This window comes from Macaca nemestrina, chromosome 18, assembly GCF_043159975.1.
Source record: "Macaca nemestrina isolate mMacNem1 chromosome 18, mMacNem.hap1, whole genome shotgun sequence".
Taxonomy (NCBI): domain Eukaryota; kingdom Metazoa; phylum Chordata; class Mammalia; order Primates; family Cercopithecidae; genus Macaca; species Macaca nemestrina.
This window is the reverse complement of record NC_092142.1, coordinates 56,468,133-56,485,129: the sequence shown is the minus strand read 5'-3', so window position 1 is coordinate 56,485,129 and position 16,997 is coordinate 56,468,133. Positions and strand designations below refer to the sequence as shown.

Sequence of the window (16,997 nt, the reverse complement as noted above, 5' to 3'; positions counted from 1 at the left end):
CTCCCTCCCTCCCTCCCTTCCTTCCTTCCTTCCTTCCTTCCTTCCTTCCTTCCTTCCTTCCTTCCTTCCTTCCTTCCTTCCTTCTTTCCTTCCTTCCTTCCTCTCTCTCTCTCTCTCTCTCTCTCTCTCTACCTCTCCCGTTTCTTTTTTTGTTTTTTTGAGGCAGGGTCTTGCTCTTTTGTCCAGGCTGGAATGCACGGGCATGATCATGGCTCACTGCAGCCTCGACCTCCCAGGGCTCAGGTGATTCTCCCACCTCAGCCTCCCAAGTAACAGAGACTACCGGCGCACACCACTATACCCAGCTAATTTTGTATTTTCATAGAAATGGGGTTTCACCATGTTGCCCAGGCTGGTCTCTAATTTCAGGGCTTAAGTGATCTGCCCACCTCTGCCTCTCAAAGTGCTGGGACTATATGCTTGAGCCACCACACCCAACCTGAGAGTCTTGCTTTCATCATTAGTAAGATGAGGATCATTGTATACAAAGAATTTCACACATTGCCTGGCACATCGTAAACATTACATGAACAATGTCTACTATTATTTTATAACTAATGTTATATAGCAACACCCGTACACCCCCAGGGTGACAGTGGGCAGGTCCAGGCAGCAGCTGCCATTTGAGATAGAGCAGGCTTGGGTCAGCAATTCCGTTTCCTACCATCCCCTCTACCTCCTGGATCCCCCAGACCTTGTGCCCACATCAGTTACCATTTATCATTGCCCTTCTCTTGTTTTTCTTATAGTGAGGATATTTCTCTCTGAGCCCAAGTCTCCATCAAAAGTAGGTCAAGGGCTGGGCGTGATGGCTCATGCCTGTAATCCCAGCACTTTGAGAGGCTGAGGTGGGAGGATCACAAGGTCAGGAGATCGAGACCATCCTGGCTAACATGGTGAAACCCCATCTCTACTAAAAATACAAAAAAAAAAAAAATAAAATAACTGGGCATGGTGGCACGCGCCTGTAGTCCCAGCTACACAGGAGGCTGAGGCAGCAGAATTCCTTGAACCTGGGAGGTGGAGGTTGCAGTGAGCCAAAGGTTGCAGTGAGCCAAGATCACCCACTGCACCCCAGCCTGGCTGGCAGAGTGAGATTCTGTCTCAAAAAACAAACAAACAAACAAAAAAAATGGTCCCGTCCAAACTCTGCATTAATTGTGGGAATGGCTTCAGCTCACATTTAGCTCTGAAACTGAAAGAAAATAAAACTACACAAACACTCCAGGGTTCCTGGGGAGTTGCTCTGGACTGAGCCGGAATACAAATCTCTCCCACTCCTGCTTCTCATCCTGAGCCTGCTGAGAAGGCTGCAATCTTACCTAAGAATGTGATGAAAAGACAGAGACACATCTTTTCATTTAAAGCCTCTGTTGGTGTCTTGTGTGGCTGATGGGTGGTGTGCAGGGAGAGTTTGGGGGCTGGAACCAGGCCTGCGGTGGAGCTCCTTCCTCGGAGTGGGAAGGGGCGAAAGCTAGACAAGCTTGGGTTTGGGGCAGAGCTGGGGAAGCTCACTGCAGAGGGGAGAGCCAGAATTGACAGCATTGCACAGAGGCAGATTGATTCCTGCAAGCTCGAATCTCTATGAGGTTTAGCAGGAGTGAAACAAGGGAAGCCAGCAGGGTATGAGAGAAGCCATGTGCCCATCATGGTCTGGCTTTCCTTGACCTACTTTTTTTGTTTGTTTGCTTGCTTTTTAGACGGAGTCTCGCTGTCGCCTGGGCTGGAGTGAGTACAGGGGCGCGATCTCAGCTCACTGCATCCTCCGTCTCACAGATTCAAGCCATTCTCCTGCCTCAGTCTCCCAAGTAGGTTTGTAGTTTTAGTAGAGACAGGGTTTCACCATGTTGGCCAGGCTGGTCTCGAACTCCTGACTTCAAGTGCTCTGCCCACCTCGGCCTCTCAAAGTGCTGGGATCACAGGTGTGAGGCACCATGCCTGACCCTTGACCTACTTTTGATGGAGACTTGGGCTTATAGAAAAATATCCTCACTATAAGAAAAACAAGAGAAAGGCAATGATAAATGGTAACTGATGTGGCTACAAGATCCAGGAGATCCAGGAGGTGGAGGGGATTGTAGGAAATGGGATTGCTGACCCCAGCCTGCTCTATCTCAAATGGCAGCTGCTGCCTGGACCTGCCTACTAAAAAACACCATTCATGTGGACATTGAATCTAAGATATGATTGATGGTAAGATGTTCTGATATTTAATACATTACTAATAAAGAAAAAAAGCCTGCCAATTAAGCGGTGACAAGCCATTGATTACAAAACAAGTCTCAATTCCAAACATATCACAGTGTGGAAAGGATGCATCCTAACATTCATGAAATATTGGATACCAGTAGGCTGGACTTGGTCTGTGGCAGCCTTGTGCAGTTTCCAACCTGCACAACTGTACAGAGCAGCTCTTAGGAAGCCTCCCAGGACACTGAAGAGCTTAGGCCACCAGGAGGCTCACACTTGGGGCACATCTATGAACTTCCAAGTCCCTTAAGAAGTAATCCCTTTTTGATCTTCATCTGAACTAGGAAGGCCACAAAGAGGAAACTATGGGCCAGTTTCCATATGGGGCACCAGTTCACTGACAGTGGTCCCAGGGCCCCTGGGACGGTGGTTCAGCAGGCATGGGGTAGGGCTTCATGAGGGATTCTGAGTCCTGCCAGACTAGGGAGAGTCCTGCCAGACTAGGAGAGGCCCCATACTCACAGTTATGCAGGCTCAGAGAGGTGAAGGCCCTGGCCCAACATTACACAGCCGGGCAGAACAGAGCTAGGCCGAGGGTTCAGCACTCCTCACTCCGATCCCTGGTGCTGCTTCTCTTGCTGACTGTGAAAATGTCTGCTCTTCTGCCCCAGATGAACTGAGATAGGGGTCTCCAGGGCTGAAAGGGATCTTGGCCTGCCCACCCCTGCCCCGTTCCTTCCCCTCTGAAGCCCTGGTTGCTGGACTTGTCCCCAGAGAAATCACCCGTATTGATTCACAAGACTTTTAAATTTTATTAGTAAAATACAAAATGGCACAGACATTGGTGATGAGGGTTGGAAAAGTAAAAGGATCAACCTACTCTTTCCAAAGTCTTCCTAGATCATCCTTGTCCATGTCCTGCTTGGAGAAACTAACAAAGTCCATGGAAGGGGGACCAGCTGGCCCCAGCAGCTTCCTCACAAAGGAGGCAGGGCCCCATCACAGGGTGCCCCACCCCTGGAAGGCTCTCCCAGCCTGGAAGAGCCAGAACAAAGTGCATCAGTTCCACTCTCACCCTCTCTGAGCTGCCAGAGTGACCCCACCTGAGCCAGGCCCTGAACTTCCTGAATATACTGTGCCACGCCCAGCAAGGGAGTGCAAAGGCCGGGCGGGCCGGGCCGTACAGCGTCTTGCTCTCTATGGACCAGAGCTGGGTTTCCTTCCTTCAAGCACCCATTTGTGAAGGAGTGTTCCTGGCACCTGGGTAGAACCCAGCCCATAAGAGGCCCCTCAAGTAGAGCAAGGGTCACACTCGGGGACAATCCAAGGGAGAGGTGAGCTGCCCCCAGGGACCCTGAGGGGCCAGGACGGCTGGTGTGGCCTCATCCAGGCATGCTCGAGCCTTCAGCAGCCAAAAAAGGGAACCCCTGACTTTATGCCTGCAACTTCCCCTTTCCCATGTCCCAGCCCCCTTCCCGGGTAGCGTCCCTTTCAGAAACAAACAGGGGCCTCATGGAAATCCCTGGTCCTGTCTGCGACGGGGACAAAGATGAAGGAGAAGGTCTTGGAGGGCAGAGAACAGTGTTTTCAAGGAGTGAGAGAGGTGGGAGGGGAACCCAGGCCTCATGAAAGAATCCGGCGTGTGGGGAGTGGGACCACAAGGGTCTTGTGGCCTGGCTGCCTGCAGGAGTCTCTGAAGAAGCATCAGGTGTGTGGCTGCTCCCAGAGCCTTTCCTGGGCTTCTTAGACAGGTGTCTGGAGCCCTCCCTCCTCCCTCTTAGGGGGTGAGGGGAGGCAGAGCTCGGGATGTCTCAGTGACTGAGCCTGGGCGGGGCCTTCAGGGATGGACTCTGTTCTGCCCACCTCCATTTGAGGGCCCACAGGGCAGGATCTGTGCTATCAACTCACTCCCTCGCAGGCCCTCTGGGCCTCAGGGTCCAAAGACAAGCTAGTCCATTGGCAAGGACTGTCTAGGGTGCTCTGCTCATAAGGACTGTGAGGCTGCATCCAGGGGCTGGAGAGAAGGGCCTCAGGTCAATGAGTGATGTCAGGGGGACAGATATTCCTTACCTCCCTCTTTCCTTTCACAGATGGGAGTACCTTGGGGGGTTGATGGTAGAACTAGGATCAGAACCCAGCCTTCAGACTCAGCACAGTGTAGACCAAAGAAGAAAGCCACCAGATATCCTTATCTCCCCTTCCCACAATGCCTAACCAAGGGCAGAGCCTCACTGGGAGCAGTGCCAGGAAACACCACACTAGCCTCATGCAAGAAAAGACACGTCACTAGTGGGGGCGTGGGCTCTGTACAGAGGACGGGGCTGGGGGAGATAGCACCGCAGGTGGCCGGGGTGACTGGCAACTGCAGCAGAACCAAGAGACACAATGAGATTGCGGGGAGTGGGCAGAGGGCCTGGCCTGATGCTCATGTGTGAGATGGAAGGACTGTAGTACTCACAGGGTAGCGTGGGTCAGAGGGGGCTGGGAATAAATAATTGTTCATTGGGGCTGGGATGGCGTCAAAGGGAACCTCTAACCAGCCAGCAGCAGAGGAGAGTTTTGGGGCTGGGGTGAGTTGGGAGACCGTCCCCTCTGTCCCTGGCAGGTGGAGAATGGTCAAGGCTGGCCTCCTAGGGTGTGCCTGGGAGCTTGGAGCTTGTGCACCTGGAGGATCCCACCTCCCCGCTCCAATCATCCCAGCTCAGTCCAGGCCCTTGGGTGGGAGTGGGTATGAGGATGAGGGATCCCAGGCAGCTGTCTGAATCAAACAACTAGACACAGGCCGGAGGAGTTCACACGGGCACCAGGACATATGAGTTACTACCACAGCTCCGGGGGATGTAGCGGAGGCCCTCCACCATCTCTCCCGCCATCTTTCGAGGGCAGCCCTGGAGGCTCTGGTAGGCAAACATGGCCACCCCCAGGCAGAAGAGGAGGCCAAGGAAGGCCAGCAGCCCCACTGCCTGCCTCCGGGTGGCAGCCTGGGCGTCAGGGACAGGAGTGATAAGGACGCCCAGCCTCTGGGGGTCCATGGTGGCATGGATGGGTTCCTCAGCTTTAGGGGTCCAGCTGCCTGAAACCACTGGCTCCCTGCTGGGGGTTCCTTCCGAGGAGACAGGGACCACAGAGACGTGGGCCATGCTGCCAGGCCCCCAGTCCTGGAAGGCATCTGTGTGTGCTGGCACGGGACCCATCTCCTCCCGCTCCAGAGAGTTCTCTGGCCTGGGGCTCTGTCCCTGACCCCACACAGGCTGGCCTTCAGACGGAGTGTTCTCCTCTGGGGCTGGGGAGGAAGTAGTGGAGGCCTGGGTGGAGGAGGCCTGGGTGGAGGAGGCCTGGGTGGAAGGGTCCTGGGTGGACGGGGCCTCAGAGGTCTTTCCCTCAGCCCAGAGGCCGGGCCCAGGTTGGTGGGGAGCAGAACTCTGCCACGCGGCGGCAGTGGAGACGGGAGGCACTCGGAAAAGCTCCGTGCCCACAGGCCCTCCATCCTGAGCCTTTGGCGTCGGGGGGAGCCCGGTCCCTGAGGAACCAGTCACGCCCGTCGACTGCTCTGGGGAGGTCCCCAGGGCCGTCTGTGCCTCCCGGGAAGAAGGAGTTGGCTTCAGGCTACTGCTTTCGCCTGTGGCTTCGGGCTCCGGTACCGCAGACTCCTCCATTCCCCGGGCGGCAAGGGTGGTCCTGGGCTTCACCAGGCCGATCTGCTTCTCGAAGGTGCCGCCATTTCGAGTCAGAGCAGCAGCCTGGCGGTCCAGATGCTGCATCGCGTCCTTGACCCATTGTTCCTTCGGGTCGGCACAGAACAGCCTGTGCTGTCTCGTCTCCAAGCTACAGGGGAGAAAGACAGGGATCCAGTGATGTCCAGATGCCAGAAACCCGGGCCAGCGTGGTGTGGGGGCACAGCACCAGTGCTCTGCAGGTGAACACACCCGGCTGGAAACCCTGCCTTCCCACTTAGCAGCTGTGAGGCCACTGACCAGCTGGGGAAACCCGCCCTCCTAGGCTCCCAGGTCCTCACCCGAGAAATGGAGATAGGAGAGCCTCCCATCTGTAGCGTGACCACCCATCCCAGAAAAAATGGGATGCAGGGGGTGCTCAGGATGAGGGACTTCCCTTTTTAAAACCGGGAAAGTCCCCAGGCAAACAGGGACGAGTTGATCACCCTACTTCTGTGTTACTGTAAAAAAAAAAAGCCAAATTATGGCTCAGAGCCGATCAGTAATAGCTGAAAATAATAACAGTGTTGATAATATTGTTACCATTAAGGCAGGGGGCTCTGGGCTTTGAGTCTCCTGCTGGGGAGAGGACTTCAGGTGAGCTCTGTATGGGGCCTCCTCACTCTGGAACAGGCCTTATGAGACTTCGTGAGTCTTGTTGCTCTTCTTCGGTTTCACAGCTACAGGCTGTGCTCCAGGCCCCTCTCCTCCCCTCCCGATGTGTGTTCACGGGCAGAAGGGGTTAGAGCCAAATATGTGGCAGCCTCATTGGGACCCTGAGTGCCCTCCAAATCTTGAACTTCCTCTGAAGCCGTGTGTGACTGGTTCACCGCCAAGCCCACAGCTCAGAGCTGACAGACGCCCTGGCTCCATGCCACGGCCTGTGCTTGGCATTTGCCCATGTTCAAATCTTACATCCATCCCACAAGGTGGCTACCAGGCTCATCCCCATTTTACAGATGAGGAAACCAAGGCTCAGAGAGGTGAAGTAAAGGCACCTGGCTCCAGGATGCCGGGAAGCTTGAGGAGTCCAGGAAGCAAGTATGACCCTGCAGGCCCCCTGGGCACAGCGATCCCCTCCCCCATTTCCTTTTTCCCTTTCATCAAGAAAACAAAAAATACTTGGGGGTGTCTTGGGGAAGTAAGCCTTGACTGATCAGCAAAGAAGCCAGGCAGGAGAACGCTCAGTACCTTGCCCACCTTAGAAACTGCATAATTGAGGAGAGGAAGTGCCAGACTTCCTTTAACTGAGCCTAGAAAGCAAAGGGCCATTGGCCATTTCCTGCTGCCTGACCCCTAGGTCTGGCTGAGGCTGCTTTAGGGCTCAAAAGTCAGTCCTGGGGAAAGGCCTCAGGGCTGGCTGGTTAGGCAGGACCTAAGAGAGCCCCCAGGAGAAGGAAGTGACCAAGATGGCCAGGGTCCTTAACAGCCAGGAGGACAATGACTCAGTCCCTCCCCAGAGTCTCGAAATGACCCTGTTTCCTCTTCTGTCAGATGGAGATAGTGATCTCTGCAGCTCCTACTGACAGACCTTGCCAAGCACTTTATTTTTAATTTATTTTTTTTTTCTTTTCTTTTTTTTTCTTTTTATTTTTTTTTTGAGATGGAGTCTCACAATATTGCCCAGGCCAGAGTGCAGTGGTGCCATCTTGGCTCACTGCAATCTCCGCCTCCTGGGTTCAAGCAATTCTCCTGCCTCAACCTCCCGTGTAGCTGGGATTACAGGCACCCACCACCACGCCCAGCTAGTTTTTGTATTTTTAGTAGAGATGGAGTTTCACCATGTTGGCCAGCCTGGTCTTGAACTCCTGGCCTCAAGTGATTCACCAGCCTCGGCCTTCAAAAGTGCTGGTATTACAGGCATTAGCCACCGCGCCCTTGCCAAGCACTTTAGTTACATCCTGTCCTAGCTACCCATTTTACAGACAAGGAAACCAAGGTGCAAAAAGTAAACAATGGAAGCAGGGCCATCCAGCCAGTAAGAGGGGAAGGCAGGATTTGCACCAGGTCTGTTAGAGGCTGGAACCTGCATTTTAAGTAAGACCCTCATGCTTTACGACTACCCATACCACCCCATGAAATATAGTGGGTTTGAGTGTGGGGTAACATGTGCTTCAGTCCAGAAGGAATTACCACCGTTCATGGCTGCTCCAGGCCACAAGCCAGGGCGGCTGCCCCCCCAGCCACACTGGGCCATTCAGGAAACCACTCTCCTCCTTAGCCATGTGGCACAGAAATTAAGGTCAGTGAAGTGGCCTGCAGGCCAGGGGCAAGAGAAGCGTGTGCTGAGGCCTTCGCCTAGGAGACCAGGTCTGGGAGGGGAGGTGTGGACATAGATTCTCAGAGGTCTGGGAATATTTCAAGGGCCTGAAGGGGATTTCAGAGGCCTCGGGGGCAATACCTACACGATTGCACGTTTGCCGCATGATTCCTGGTTCTGTTGATAGTGGATGAGCAAAGCCACAGGTATCTTTGATGTCATCTTGCTGCACGTAATGTTGCATTTCGTCACGCCGTGGTGCTGTCCTGAGTCCAAAGAGGTTCCTGGTCAGCAGGGATGTCTGTGGGCATCTGGCTTCCCAACCCTGTGCCAGATTGTCCCGGCCACACCACCCAAGCCAAAGCTGATCACCTGTACACCCTGGCCTTCAAGGCCTTTGACTCAGCCTCCCTCCCCCACCAAACTTCTCTATGCCTCAGTTTCACCACCTGTAAAATAGGAACAAAGATAGTATCTACCTCATAGGCTTGTTGTAAGAATAAGAAATGTGAATTCTTATTTACAGAGTTCTTTTTGCCTGGCACTGGCACATATTAAAAGTTTGTTTGTTTTGAGATGGAGTCTCATTGTTGTCGCCCAGGCTGGAGTGCAATGGCACGACCTCGGCTCACCGCAACCTCCGCCTCCCAGGTTCAAGTGATTCTCCTGCCTCAGCCTCCCGAGTAGCTAGGATTACAGGCATTTGCCACGACACCTGGCTAATTTTGTATTTTTAGTAGAGACGGGGTTTCTCCTTATTGGTCAGGCTGGTCTCAAACTCCCGACCTCGGGTGATCTGCCCTCTTTGGCCTTCCAAAGTGCTGGGATGACAGGCATGAGCCACCATGCCCGGGTTAATTTTTAAAATTAACTGGTCCATTGTGCAGCAGGGGAGATGAATCTGAGAGTGACAGGGATCTGCTAAGGTCACACAGCCAGCAAGTGATGGAACAGGTTCTCCTACCAAGAAGGCTGCAGTCTCCACCGGGCCTGTGGCCTTGCCTATCCCCTCACCTCTGCCTTGTTTCTTCCTGCTGCCTTTTTTTTTTTTTTTTTAATTAAGAAATAGGGTCTTGCTCTGTTGCCCAGGCTAGAGTGCAGTGGTATAATCCTAGCTCACTGCAACCTCAAAATCCTGGGCTCAAGAGATTCTCCTGGCTGGGTGTGGTGGCTTACACCTGTAATCCCAGCACTTTGGGAGGCCAAGGCAGGTGGATCACCTGAGGTCAGGAGTTTGAGACCAGCCTGATCAGTATGGTGAAACCTTGTCTCTACTAAAAATACAAAAATTAGCCTGGAATGATGGTGGGCGCCTTTAGTCCCAGCTGCTAGGGAAGCTGAGACAGGAGATTTGCTTGAATCTGGGAGGCAGAGGTTGCAGTGAGCCAAGATCGTACCACTGCACTCCAGCCTGGGTGACAGAGCAAGACTCCGTCTCAAAAAAAAAAAAAAAAAAAAAAAAGAGAGATCTCTTGCCTCAGCCTCCCAAGTAGCTGGGACTACAGGTGCATGCTACCATGCCTGGCTAATTTTTTTTAAGAGACAGGGTCTTGCTATGTTGCCCAGGCTGGTCTTGAAACCCTGACCTCAAGCGATCCTCCCACTTCAACCTCTGGAGTAGCTGGGATTACAGATGCAAGCCACCATATCCAGCAATAAACTTTTTTAAAGTGTATAAGTACAACTGCTTTGTAAGAAAGTGGGGTCTGATGAATAGATGATCCTTTGTTCTGCTGTTAAGAGCCAGAATGAGCCTGAGAGTAGTTGCTGAAAGGTACTGAGTCATCCTGCCTAGGAGGGAAGAGGCATTTGAAATTCCTGGAGCAAGAAGAGTAAGGAGAAGGAAGGGTTGGAGATGGAAGGTATGAATAGGGTAGGGGCAGAGTGGGGCAGAAGGAGCAGGCAGTAGCTGAGTGTCACGTGGAGCCAGAGAGAAACCACAGGACAGGACAAATAAACCCAACTATTTAATATAAACATTTGAAGTTGTTTACACTGCATTTCCACCTTTTCTCTTTGCCTAAAATCGCCAGCAATTTTTTTTTTTTCTGCTTAGCGTGAGCTCAAGGAGGATGAGTGTAAAAATCAAGGAAGAGTTGGAGTTTCAGATCTGGGTCAAGGTTATGTGCAGCAAAAGCAAGACCCCAGAGGGTTTTGCAAACATCTGGAGGCCAGGGCAGTCAAGAGAGCAAGCCGATCTTATCTAGCACTTCAGAGCCTGGGAAACCCCCAGCCCATCCCTGGGCTCCACCAGAACACGAATTGCTCATGCATAAATACTTACATATATACGGCCATGCAAACATACTCCACTTTCCCAAATACAGGCGCATGCCCGTGCGCACACACACAGAGACTTTGTAGAGTCTGCTGCTTCCTCTCTCCATCGCTCCCCCTTAGCTTTGGCCCACCCTGCTTTGTGGGAAGGTGGTTTAGGGCTGGCAGGTCTGGGTTGAGTCATCAAGGAGCAGCATTAGTAGCTTCAGGGGGTTGGGGGCTGTGTGCAGGAGAGGCTCCCCAGGTCACAGGGCTGTCCTTTCTCTCTGAGTAACCGGGATATAAAAGTCACTGCGTGGGCTGGCCACCCTCCTTCTGCAATGGGACCTCAGAATGACGCACCTGCAGCCTCCCCAGGCCCTGTTGAGTGGAGCCAGGTGGCAGTCCCCTAAACTGGCCTGCAGGTGTCTTCTTTAGGAAGCCCCAGAAAATACGGTGCCCCTCAGTGACCAGAGACAGGAGGAGGCAAGGGAGGCTGCCCAATGGATAACAAAGAAGGTCCATTCTGTGCGCCTCAAATCCAACATGGGGAAAGCCATTACCCAACTTCAGGGCTTTAAAGAGCCACAGAGTCATCCTGTCTCCAAAGTCCCCACTCTCTGCCACAGTCCCTGAATGGTCCTGGCCCGGCTAAGTTCTTGGTTCTGCCAGGAAGATTGTTTAACCTGGGGAGCCTGTCCCTTCTCAGAGCTGAAGTTTTCCTTTCTGTAAATGGAGACAATGCCTCATCCAGCCAGTCATCTATTATCTGTCATAGGAGTGTCAGGAAGGCAGGGACCTCGTCTGTCTTGGTATCACAGCTTCTCAGCATCAAGCACAAGGTGGATACTCAATCAATATCCATTGAATGAAATTAGTCTCAATTTACTTATCTCTCTTTAATGCATCTATCTACCTATCCATCCATCCTTCCACCCACTCTTATCAACCTTCTACCCATTCCTCACCCACCTGCCACCTCCTACCCACCCCCTACTCATCTCCATTCATCCATCTACCCACTCCCTCTCCCCTACCTACCACCTGTCAATCTTCCACCCCCTTTTCTCTCACCCACTCATCCATCCCTCATTGTCCCCTCCCCATCCCTTCTTCCATCCATCCATCCATCCATCCATCCATCCATCCATCCATCCACCCACTTCCTGATTCAGCCAACACTGGCTGGAATTACTTTTGAGTATATACAACAATCTCAGGCCCTCTTATCCTTAACCTTGAGCTCTTTCTCCCATAGGCACGGGTGCTGAGCTTGGAGAGAGTGCTTCCATCCCAATAAATGCCATCAGATCACTCTGCTTATTCAGTCAACCAACAAATGCTGTTCCTCTTGCCAGACCCTGTGCCGGGTGCTGTGAGGTACAGTGAGATGAACAAGGAATGCCTCTGGCCTCAGAAGGCTCCCAGCCTGATGGACAGGTAAAACAGGCACACAAAGTATTAGAGCTTTTTTTTTTTAATTGAGCACCTACTGTGTATCAGACCCTGTGTCCAGCATGTACACATCTGCTCTCTTTAATTCCCAACATCAAAGGGAATTATTATCCTGCAAAGGGAGTATTATTATCCCCACTTCACAGATGCAGAAGCTGGGAATAAGAGAGGTTAAATGTGCCCAATGCCACACAGTGGCATGGTGGCAGAGCTAGTTTTCTACCCAGCCCCTGAACACCCACTGTTCTAGGCTACCCTAGATGCCAGGCGGAAACACAGCGTTCCAGAACATACCACAAATATACTGGGGTTTACATGAGGGAGAAACCACTTCCAACTTCAAATGATCAGGGGAGGCTTCCTGGAGGAAGTCTCCTTTAGGCTGGACCTCAAGGACTTCTAAGAGTCTTCCAGGGTCTTAGAAGGAGACTCAGGAAATGTCCTGGGTCACTGGGTGAGGTGATAAAAAGAGGGCTTGAGCCATTCATTGCTCAGCTGTGTGTCCTAAGGAAGTCACTCAGACTCTCTGAGCTTCAGTTTCCTTACTTGTAAAATGGACGTGACAATACCTGCTTCACAGTGTGGTTGTGAGAATAAACATTTTTTAACATCTGGAGCATTTTTCCCTTAGGGCAGGGTTTCTCAACAGTGACACTACTGACATTTTGGACCAGACAGTTTTTTGTTTTGGGGGCTGTCCCGGGCACTGGAGGATGTTTAGCAGCATCTCTGGCCTCTACACATTAGAGGCAAGTAGCTCAACTGAACCAAAAACATTGGGACATTTGTAACAAGTAAAAATGTCCCTAGAAATTGCCAAATGGCCCCTGGGAGAGCAAAATTACTCACTGAGGACCACTACTCTAGAGATATCCAGAGATATCCACACAGCTCCCTCCCTCAGCCTCCTCCAAACTGTGCAAAGCCACCTACTGAGTGGGCTTCCCTAACCCCCTATTTAAAATGTCAACACCTCTCTTTCCTGCTCTCTATTTTTCTTTTCTCTTTCTTTCTCTTTCTTTCTGCCTGCCTGCCTGCCTTCCTTTCCTTCTTTTCCTTTCTTCCTTCCTTCCTTCCTTCCTTCCTCCCTCCCTCCCTCCCTCCCTCCCTCCCTCCCTCCCTCCCTCTCTCTCTCTCTCTCTCTCTCTCTCTCTTCTTTCTTTCTTTCTTTCTTTCTTTCTTTCTTTCTTTCTTTCTTTCTTTCTTTCTTTCTTTCTTTCTTTCTTTCTTTCTTTCTTTCTTTCTTTCTTTCTTTCTTTCTTTCTTTCTTTCTTTCTTTCTAGCTCTGTCACCCAGGCTGGAGTGCATTGGCACAATCTCGGCTCACTCCAACCTCTGCCTCCCAGGTTCAAGTGATTCTCCTGCCTCAGCCTCCCAAGTAGCTGGGACTACAGGCACGCACCACCACACCCAGCTGATTTTGTATTTTTAGTAGAGACAGGGTTTCACGATGTTGGCCAGTCTGGTCTTGAACTCCTGACCTCAGGTGATCTGCCCACCTTGGCCTCCCAATGTGCTGGGATTACAGGCATGAGCCCCTGCGCCCAGCCACCCCTCTCTATTTTTTGATCACAGTGCCTTTTCTCCTTCCAACAGATCACATTGTTTACTGATTTACTTTGTGTATTATCTGTCCTCTTTAGTTGAATTACAGCACCCCGAGGGCTGAGGTCCTTGGCTGTTTTATTTATTGATGCTGCCCCAGTACCTAGTACCAGGCTTGTCACACAGCAGGTGTCCAATAAGTATTTGTTGAATGAATGGACAAAATGCCCAAGCAAGCGCTTTGTGACATAATACCTTAACCAACAGAAAAATGGAGGAATTTTTATTTAAATTTGACAGGGGCCTGGATCTGACACTCTTGAATTTATCCTCCCATGCCCTCTCCATCCACCCCCACTGCTAATGAGCGGGGTAGGCTATAGGAGCTTAAAACAGATTCGTTTTTTTCTCTTTCTTGCCAGGACTTGAGTGGGAGTGAATGCGTCAGCTTTTGGAGTGGGGGGGGCAATGCTCTGCACTGACTCGTAGCTGCAGGTTCGTTATATAAAGCACAGAAGCCTCCTGCCTGACACAGCCCCACAAACCCACATTTGGGGACTGACGCAGCTGCCCCACACTAGTCAGGGCAGCAGCTACGAACCCCCCAGCCTCCCCTCGGGGTCTCTCTGGCTTCCAAACCACCCCCTGATCCTAAAGGGGCTCCCAAGGGCCTCTTGGAGCCATACATGTCAGCCATACATGTCAGCCATACATTCCAAGGTGAGCCTGGTCAAATGCCCAGTTTTACAGGAGGAGAAACTGAGGCTGAGAAAGGTTCCAGTAATCCCCAGGATCTTCCAGTAAAGCCAATGACCAAGATGAGGGCAGAAGCCTCAGGCTGCTAGTCAGAGCACCCAGAGCCCCCCAGGGCCCCTTTCCATCCTGGCCTAGGACCCTTTCCCCTCTAAGCTTAGTAAAAGTGATCCTCCTCCGCCACCCTCTTCAAAACACCCCCATAAGCACTGGAGCCTCATCACCCTCCCCCACCCCACCGGAGAGGTAATAGCTAGATTTAAAGATGCAGCAGCTGGGACCAGAGGAGGCAAGACCCTGCTCAGGGTCACACAGCAAGACTGTGGCAAAGCAGCCGCCATCTGACTCCCCACTTTCCAGTCCTCACTGTCCCCAGACACCTCAGGCTTCAGGGCCCAATCCCAGAAAGCAGGCAGCCAGCAGGAATTCGCCTCCACCATCCCCACGTGCCCACCCACCCACGCACCTGCTCCCTGCCCCAGGGTGAGTTTGCTCCATGGAAATATCTGGAAGCTGGGGACTACTTCTCATTTTCCTGGACTTGCTGTGTGCCCACAGGCAAAGTCTCACCTTCTCTGAATGTCACCCTGCCGGATGGTGGGGGCAATCCCTGAGGAGGGGGCTGGCTAGCGGTTCATGGAGGTGGTGTGGCCCACAGAGGTGGTGAGCATGCATCTGTGCTCTCTTCTGCATTCAGTCCCATGAGTCTTATCCTCTCCTGCCCTACTTGCTGGCTGTGCATCCTCAGGCCAGTTTCTAAACCTCTCTGGGCCTCCATCTTATCCATATCAGGTAGGATGGTCAATTATGTACCCCTACCAGGTCCTGGGCATCAGTAAGCAAGTGACTAGAGGCAAACGCGTTTTCTACACTGTGCTTGGAGGAGGAAGACAGCATGATGGGTAGACAGGCAGAGCAACTGGGGCTACAGACCAGCACAGCAGCGGCAAGCCCCAACCATGAGCTGCAGTGACCTTGACCTTCACTGGTCCTGGGCCCCCTAATCCTGGGGGCTTTGAAAACAGGGCAGGAGAAAGTCCCAACTGTGGCCTGGCCCAGGGCCAGGGCTGCGGGTTACACATTAATGCTGGTTGGAAAGAGCCAGCCACTGTCAGCCAGGTCCTCCCACCCCAGTGCCCACCAGGAGCCTCTGCAGGCTCCCTCTACCCCCACCCTCCTGGCACACCCACACCTGGCTCCCTTATGCCACCCACACCACCTCTCTGTGCTTCCAGGCACAGCCACTTTGCTCGCTGGGTCAGGCAGAGCAGTCGCTGGCAAGTGGAAATCTGTCCAGTGCTGCATCTGGGGAAAGGAAGGTGCCCAGCCCCCTCCTGCACATCCCTGGATAGGGGCTGCCACCGGCCTTGAGCTTTACCCAGATAGGGTCTGGGGCCCCTGATGTCAGGCTTGAGGGACAGACAAGGGGCTGGGGGCTCCCCACCGGGGGCTCCCCACCCTGTTCGTGCCCAAGTCCAGGGCTCACTTACCAGCCAGCAGGACAGTCAGATGGCAGAGGGTGGCCAAGTGGAGCAGCCACGAGAGAGATATCGGAGCCATGGCTGAGGGTGGACGAGAGTCCGGGCAGGGGCCAGGGCAGGCGGCTAGAGCCAGGCGGCAGAGCTTAGTGCTGTCCCTTCGCCACCGCCGCCGCCAGAGCTCTGTGGCTTTTTATAATGGTGCTGGCTGCCTCCGCCTCCAGCCCCCGCAGGCAGGAGGGTGGGAGGAGAGAGGAAGGGAGCCAGTGTGCAGCCACTGGATTCCTCGGGATGTTGCCAAGGAACCAAGCCGGCTCTGTGGCCCTGGGCTTCTCATCATCCTAGGCTCGTCATACTGGGACCTTCCCCGGGAGGCTGTACCGGGCCTGCCTGGGTACAAAGGCCTCCTCTCCTGCCACGAGCTGGGAACATGCCCTAGGATGTGGCCTGGGGCCCTCGCTCCTAAGTGGGCAACACACAAAAGGCCAGCAGGCTGTGGAATAGAGAGCGGGGCGCCAAGGGGCCGGGAGGGACTCAGGGCCCCTCCATTCTGGGTCTGACAAGCTCTTCTTTGATCCAGGGAATGCCTTGCCCACATCAGGATGGACCCCCAAATTTCCCCTCTCAGAATCCCAGGCTCCTGGAGGACCTTGTTGATCTATGCATCTCCAGAGTCTGGCAGGGAGCCTGAAGTAGGCAGGGGCTTGCTGCAGGGTCTGCTGAAAGAAGGACTGAGTCCAGCTTCATATGGATAGATGGGGAAACTGAGGCCCGGAGCCACCCTAGGTCATCCACAGCATCAGAGTGGAGAACCCCCCTCCCACCACCATGATGAGTAGAATGTGGAAAGCTCAGGACCCAGGAGAGAGCCCTGGCCTCCCTGCCTCCACCTCCCGGCCTCCTGCTCCCTGCTGTGCACCCACTCCCACCTCTGCTCTGGCCCCTGCTAGCGCAAAGAACAATGTGGCTGCCAACCCATCCCTGATAACGCTGTGGCTCTTGGCTCCTCAGCTCTGCAGTCGTGCCCTGGATAAGCCTTGCCTCTCGTGGGGCCTGAGTTCTCTATCTGCCCAAGGAGAACATCGGGCTAGTGCACTGTGGAGGGGGCTTCCCAGCACTGGCCCTCCAAGGTCATTCTCCATGAGAGGTGGCAACAGGACCACACAGGGCCAGCCAACAGGCTCTCACCGAAGGGTGCAGAGGCTTGCCAGCCTTGGGAGCACATTAAAACACAGTCTGCCTTCATGGCAGCCTTCCCTAAAGGCAATGGCAACAATTCCTGAGACTCTAGAAGAGTCAGCAGCTCCGCCTTGGGCCAGGACTGAGCTGTACTGGTATTTCCGGGCT

At 53.2% G+C, this 16,997-nt stretch overlaps 1 protein-coding gene across 1 annotated transcript; it reads right to left on the bottom strand.

The window, feature by feature from the left end:
- Positions 1-4,982: 4,982 nt before the first annotated feature.
- CX3CL1 (C-X3-C motif chemokine ligand 1) lies at positions 4,983-15,732 on the bottom strand. Its single transcript, NM_001305888.1, is given in 3 exon segments — positions 4,983-6,015; positions 8,309-8,429; positions 15,663-15,732. Coding segments are annotated over 3 exon segments (1,224 nt in total).
- Positions 15,733-16,997: the final 1,265 nt, after the last annotated feature.